Source organism: Berghia stephanieae, chromosome 3 (genome assembly GCF_034508935.2).
Source record: "Berghia stephanieae isolate SIO BIC M18660-M18661 chromosome 3, UCSD_Bste_1.3, whole genome shotgun sequence".
NCBI lineage: Eukaryota > Metazoa > Mollusca > Gastropoda > Nudibranchia > Aeolidiidae > Berghia > Berghia stephanieae.
Genome location: NC_088362.1, coordinates 86,573,192 through 86,580,691, shown reverse-complemented (window position 1 = coordinate 86,580,691; position 7,500 = coordinate 86,573,192). Strand labels below are relative to the sequence as shown.

General features: G+C 37.5%; 1 protein-coding gene across 1 annotated transcript in view; it reads left to right on the top strand.

Moving 5' to 3' along the window:
* LOC144968713 (fibroblast growth factor receptor 4-like) overlaps nt 1-7,500 on the top strand; it is a 41,232-nt gene that overhangs the window by 21,339 nt on the left and 12,393 nt on the right. Inside the window, exons 3-7 of the mRNA XM_078907319.1 lie at nt 3,075-3,185; nt 3,636-3,838; nt 4,295-4,406; nt 6,355-6,557; nt 6,914-7,043. Coding sequence (XP_078763445.1) covers nt 3,075-3,185; nt 3,636-3,838; nt 4,295-4,406; nt 6,355-6,557; nt 6,914-7,043 — 759 coding nt within the window. The remainder of the gene's footprint in view (nt 1-3,074; nt 3,186-3,635; nt 3,839-4,294; nt 4,407-6,354; nt 6,558-6,913; nt 7,044-7,500) is intronic.

Sequence of the window (7,500 nt, the reverse complement as noted above, 5' to 3'; positions counted from 1 at the left end):
TTTTTAGCGATGAAAGTCGTTTCAACTTGTCCCAGTCTGACAGAGTCTGTATTTGGAGAGCACCTTCCACTCGTTTCCGGGACCAGAACATCGTGGAAGTTGAACCGTTCGATGAAGGCGTTATGGTTTGGGGTGGCATAAGCACCGATACCAAAACCCTTCTCGTTTCCATCAGGGGGAATCTCAAATACAGAGCGTTACTTGACCAAAGTGCTGGCTACTCAAGTCGTGCCCCTGTTCCAACTAAATGTCGTATTGATATTTCAACAAGACAATGCCCGCTCTCTTACGGCACGTATCTGCATGGGTTATCCCGAACAAAACAACATCACTGTGCTCCCAAGGCCAGCCCAATCACCAGACCTCTCACCGATTGAACACCTTTGAGACATTCTTGGTCTGCGTGTGAAGGCGAGACAACCACAGAAAATTGAAGTATTGAGTGATGTATTGGTCAAGGAGTGGATTGCTATCCCACAAAAGACAAATCGAAACATCATGAATTCAATGAAAGTCGTGTGTCCGACATGTTCTCGAGGCAAATGGCGGACACACCGGAAGCATACCAGTTTGTCACACTCAGTTTGTCACAGGCCCAGTTTGTCACAGACCCAGTCTATCACAGGCCGACCCTGCCTCGAATGTGCGCTGCGCATGATGGAAGTTATCATTGACCCTCTCAAAAACAGTAAATGAATGAATGATTGATTGATTGTATGAATTGAATTTTATTTTTCAATTGTTTTCACGAAAGAACATTCATTTTTGAAATTTTACAAAGTAATTTTCTTTCATTTGCATGCAAAATAAAATAAACTGAATTGATATTTAACAAGACCATCTCTACACCACCAGTTTGAATGTGAAGATTAAAAAACTTAAGTTACAAATACAGTGGTAAAGTGCTGTAATTACTACAGTCATCAATACTCATATACTTAAATGAAATAACAAAGCGATCTTATTCATGAGTCTTCTTTTAAGCCATAATTATGTTTCTTTTAAAAGTTTGTACACAGATCAACTCAGTTTGTGTGAAAAAATATAATCATTGCATCTGGAAGTTATGAGAAGAGTAAATTGAAGGACTGAAATGGATGTAGGAATACAAAACTATTCTAGAGTAAAACAAATAAACGGGTATCTTAATTTCTTATATGCAGGACACCATAAAACTTAAGTAATTGTACATCATTTTGTACATCAGATTTACAGTCTGACAAAAGTAGGCAAAGAAGTAATCTAAGGCCTACTTGCGCTAATCTGGAGCCTGTGACAAACTGGGCCTGTGACGAATTGGGTCTGTGACGAATTGGGTCTGTGACAAACTGGGACTTTGCAAACTTGACAAACTGGGCAGCCTCCGACACACCTGGTACAAACGCGATCGAAAGAGTACAAAGCGTCATTATTTCCTATACAATCATTATTGTGCTCTCAATTGTGGCAATTCCTCCTCTAATTAATTGTAAATAAAATACTGAAAACCACCCTAATTGTTTCATGGAAAGAGTTGTTCTTTACGTTTGTTGAAATGTCATTTTAAAATTTTACTGTTTTATCTGAGTTTCGCCCTTTATAAAATGGTGCGTTTTCAATCTTGCATACCTCTCTCTTTTCTCTCCTCTCTCTCTCTCTCTCTCTCTCTCTCTCTCTCTCTCTCTCTCTCTCTCTCTCTATATTATATATATATATATATATATATATATATATATATATATATAATATATATATATATCTTTCTTTCTCTCTCTCTCTCTCTCTCTCTCTCTCTCTCTCTCTCTCTCTCTCTTCTCTTCTCTTCTTCCCCTCTCTCTGCATGTAAGTATAATGTGTGTGTGCGTGTGTGTGTGTGTATATGTGTGTGTGCGTGCGTGTTTGTGCGTGTGTTTGTGTTGTGATCGACATATTTTCGCCTGGTCTCCATGTTATGTTCGTACCATCAGAGCAATTTTAATGACACCACGGAGTATAAAAATATTTTTAAAACTATAGACCAAAAACAAGGAAATAGGAATGGGCCCGCCGCGACTGTGGCTGTTTATGGTGGGCCCACAACTTTGTATGGTTCTCAACCAGTTAACTGCCATACTCTGGGAAAAAGTCGGTATTTTAAAAATTTGGCCAGAAAACTCATCTTTCAAATATCGATCGATTTAAATGAGCCTCATCTTGGCAAAAACTCTCAAACGTAGGACTTCGCGAAGTCCCAGGTTTGAGAGATTTTGCCAAGAAGTGGGTCATTTAAATCTATCGATATTTGAAGGACTAGTTTTCTGATCAAATTTTTAAATCCGATTTTTTTTCCAGAGTACACAGTTAACCAGTTAAAGTTACACCACATACATTTATAACATATCATGATAAGGTTTCCTTAGGTCAAAAGTTCTTTGACTGTGACGAGAAAATTATATTTCAAAAACTACTTGATATTATGATCATTACAAAAGTATTCCGTGAATAATCATACCGAGCAACCAAAATAAACACATTATTCGTCAAATACCCCCAGCTCTACAAGATTGATTGCACCTGATATTATTTTCTTGAAGTCTCGGGTTTAAGAATTTTAGATAAGTCGGTAAGTCGACAGATGTATGAAGCAAAAGTTCTCTACCCAAAATGTGAAAATCGTAATGTGAGTGTATGGATGAAGAGCCCTGGTCAATATATAATAATATGCATCGTTTTATAAAATCTAGGGATGTAATATCCGAGACTTGTGTATGATTATTATCGTTGTTGTTTTCATGATTATGTTTGCCATTAACATTTAATTGTACTTTGAACTTTGTACATTTATGATTCATTCTATCATGACCAATTTTCAATTACTAGTTTTCTATTATAGATGGTCTAGTATTTTTCGATTTTACATTGCCGTATTGATATTTTTTTCTTTACATTCAAAGTTGTGTAAAACTGTCTGTGAATGATACAATGCAAAGTATATGAGATTCTGTAATTATAAATTATTGTATAAGGCAATTAAATGATAATTCCTATAATAATCCTTTTGTAAGATAAGATAAGATACGATTACTATAAATAAGCTGATCATTTTTCATTCTCAGCGAAAACGTGTGATTTCGTCGAGTGCCACAATGATGGAGTGTGTATTTTCGACGGAAAGGTGGAGAGGTGCCGTTGTCAGCAAGGATACACCGGGGAATTTTGTGAATTAAGTATGTTTTTTATAATTGTATTTGAATAACCTTTACTTGATTACCACAGCCACCACAACCAGTACCACCACCACAATCACCAACACCAGTATCATCATCATTATCATCATCATCATCATCATCATCATCATCATCATCATCATTATCATCATCATTATCATCATCATCTTCATCACCATCATCATCATCAGCGTCGTCATCGTTGTCTCCACCCGCTTTTTCTTCTTCGTCTTCTTCTTCTTCCTCTTCTTCTTCTTCTTCTTCTTCTTCTTCTTCTTCTTCTTCTTCTTCTTCTTCTTCTTCTTCTTCTTCTTCTTCTTCTTCTTCTTCTTCTTCTTCTTCTCCTTCTTCTTTTTCTTTTGTTTCGAGAACATTTTATTGTATATTTTTTAAATTTACGAAACGTCAAGCTCGCTTTTTCATAAAAAGAAGATACTTTAATTGTTACAGGAGAACGAGAGCATCCAATCCTGGAATGGGCGTCATCTCACATGCAGACCAAGACTATGAGACCCCCTGTCACTTCCATGATAGCCTTAGATTGCCGGGTGGGTTACAAGAACTGGACAAGGGACTACATGTATAGCTACTCGACATATTGGCTGAAGAATGGGCTACCCATCAAGTTCAACAACAGCCGCCTTGTCAATTTAGTAAGGAATCTACGTTGTCTTTGTCCTCATTTTTGTCATCGTCGTTATCATTATCATCATCATCATCATCATCATCATCATCATCATCATCATCATCATCATCATCATCATCATCATCATAAAAATAAAATAATAAGTAAATAAATAAATAAGTCCCCTTTATTCGTCCATCTGGTGATATCTTTTTTAGGATCTATTCCAAAGGAATAACCCAGCCGCAAAGTGAGCTAAGGCTAGGTGACTTGCTCAAGGCCACATGCGCTGCGAGTAGTCGAACTCGTAACCGTCGTCGTCGTCGTAATCGTCATCATCATCATCATCATCATCATCATCATCATCATCATCATCATCATCATGATCACCATGGCCACACTCATAATTCACATAATATTAATATTGATATTATATGTGATCAACATCACTATCTGCTTTATCTATCTTTTTCAATATTCATAGGTCAGTATCATAGAGCTTCACGACCTTCGACCTTCTGATGGCGGCAACTATACATGTGTTGTGGAGGCAGGCGGACACCAAAAACATTGGTCATATTTTGTCGAAGTAGAGTGTGAGTTAAACAACCTTTTAATGATAAAATAATATGAATAAAGAAATCCGCTGGCACAATTTTTGACAAACTATTTAATTTTCATCTAGAGTTTCTCAATGTTTTACACTTCCATGGTTGAAAATTTTAAAAGGGAATGACTATTGGTCAGTAATGACCCCCAGGAATCTTAAATGGAGATTCCATAGTGTCCACATTTGATTCCCAGCATATTTCTTCCACACTGCTAGCTGTTTTCCGCATCGCACAATCATTTTTGCCTGGGAAATATGTACCCAAGTAGAAGATCCACTACTTATTGTCTTCTAAGCCATAAGGCCCACAGAGTCAAAGTTCATCATGGTTTTAATAAAAATATGAGTGAAATGGACAATAGCAATTGACTTTCACCTTTTAGATAGGATGATTGTCTTTTGCAAAATACTTTTTTTTACCAGATCTAACACTCACAAACGCAGCGGCCTGGGTGGGGTTCCTAACCCCCCAAAGTGGGCAGGAGGTCACTTACTATGTCTGCCATCCCCTATTTTTGTTTTCCGAGTTGCTTTCTGTCTGTGTCTTGGAATGGGATTACTTAGTTTTGTCCTACCCCTGGCCGGAGTCCTTGACTGGGGAGAGAAGCAGTCAAATGTGTAGGTAGAGTTTTGGGAGATGATATTTTTTGTCTTGTAAATCATCTCTCTGTTATACACTGTATAATTTCTTTCTACATATATTTATGATTTGTAAACATTTGAGTGTGTTCCTCCTAGTGGGGATCTGTGCTTGTGTCAGGATGAGACATTTAGGTGATATCTCAAACTAAGTACACTGATAGTGAGCTCTTGGGATCTATATCTGTTCCCTTTTCTTGGGTGCTTTAATTTTTATTTCTAGAACTTTTGACTATCCCATTTTCTTCGTCCTGGTGCTGATATGACCTAAATGTGTTGCAAGTGTCGTACAATCCTAAAAATCAAACAAACAAACAAACTCAGCTGCCACTGCAGGGTGGACAGGGGGGGGGGGGGGGGGCAGAAAGAATAATATCTACCCCAGTACCCCAGGGACTGACACATTTCATTTGCTTGTGAAGCAAGTGCTCTACAAACAGAACTATTGGAATCTCCTAGTTGTTAGAAAAAGATCCAAAGTAGTATGAAGCATTCATTCATGTGCTATGCTACTTTGAACTTAATAAGTGCCAACAATTCTCTCCTCATCAACAGACCGAGAACCAGATCGTATGACAATCTTATTTGAACTGAAACTTGGCAGATTGTCTAAATTGGACTCGGACATTACAATGACAACTTTACAATATCACTTATCTGCTCATTGTACTCACACTAGTATCTTGCCATTTTATCTTTAATGTACATCTGAAGCACGGAGACTTGAAGAAATCTAATTTTGTGTTATCGTCTTTGATTTACCAGGTTTCTTTCATGTCGCCCAATTGTCTCAGCTCATGTATGTTTACTATATATATATATTTTTTTTTTTTACTGTATATCGATATAAGGCACTTTTTCCCCTCCACAAGTAGGGTCATTCATAATGGAGGAATAGAATATCTTGTAACTTGTAAATTGAAATTTCAAATATTGAGGAAAAGTCTCTTCTTTCATTCCAATAAGTACTCCTTCAGTACCAGCCATTAGACTTACCCAGACCTTACCCTGGTTCCTGTAGTGTGAAACGGATAATATCAGTTGCTTGCTACCCTTTGGATAGGATGCTAGTATATCGCAAAGTACTTCCCACCAGATCTAACAGACCCAGCTACCCAATCTATGCTGGGTGGACAAAGGGTTCAGAAAAAATTCTTGACCACCTGGGATCGATCACGATCCCTTTTGCTTGTGAAGCGAGTACTCTACCAAATGAGCTATTGGGACCCCCAATTCATTCAATATTTAACATTTAATTCTTGCTGATTGATTTTTTTTTGTACCTTGTCTTTTAGCTGCTCCCATCTCATCAGTGCCTGTCATCATCAAGTCTCCAGTTAATAGAACAGCTGTGCAGGGGTCAACAGTTGTCTTCAACTGCGAATTGTCTCCATATCTCAGCGGTGAGGAGATGATCTGGATCAAGCACATCTTCATCAATGGCAGCTGGGGGGAGGGGAAAATACAGCCAAATGATTCTCACATAGCTGTTCTCAAGGTAGGCACTTTTTTCTTCTTACATCACTAACATATGACTCAGAGGTGATAGTGATAATGTTCCTGATAACTTGTGTGTATAGTGTCCTGTTGTCTCGCAATAAGGCTTTTTTATTCTCTCTGTTAGTGCACACAACGACTCAAAGATTTTCCCATTTCCCTTGTCCATATAGCAATGTTTTGATAAATGGTTTAAATTTGGAACGTGCTTTGTACTAGAACAGCCTCCTTCTCTGATAGCATCAAGCAATTAGTACTGTCTATTTCACTCTTAAGAAAAAGGGATAAAATTTGATGGGCCCAATGAGTCAATCAAGAACTTCTTATCTTTGTTCTTTTTATCAATATCTTTCTCAGCCTTGGAATTTGACCCACCAGCCCTTGATTCTAAATGACATCAAGTTGAAGGACCAGGGATTCTACACCTGTGGTGCAAGAAACAAATTTGGGAATGACTATCAGTCGGCCTGGCTCACTGTCTTGACAGGTGAGTTGGGAGAGACATTGTAGGTTCCCTTCAAGAGAGCACTGCTGTGTTCTGTAGAAGAATTGGTGCCAAAAAAATGTATACAATATATACTCACATAAAAAAAAAAGAAAAAAAAAAAAAAGAAAAAGAAAGAAAGAAGGGCTTCAAAATTTGTATTGATAATGTATATGCAAGTCCATTGTTTGAATTATATAATTTTGAGGCCGTTATCTTTTCGTTACTTCTTTTACCCAGGATTCGGGCAGCCCCATTCTGCTCTATACAATAAATTGTGGCAATGCACTTTAAACAATCTGCTATTTTACATATTATCTACAAATATACATGCACGCATGACACACACACACACACACACACACACACACACACACACACACACACATACATATTCACATATGAAGATACTTAAAGACATACATAGATAAAACATAGATACACACGCGCTTTTGTTTCA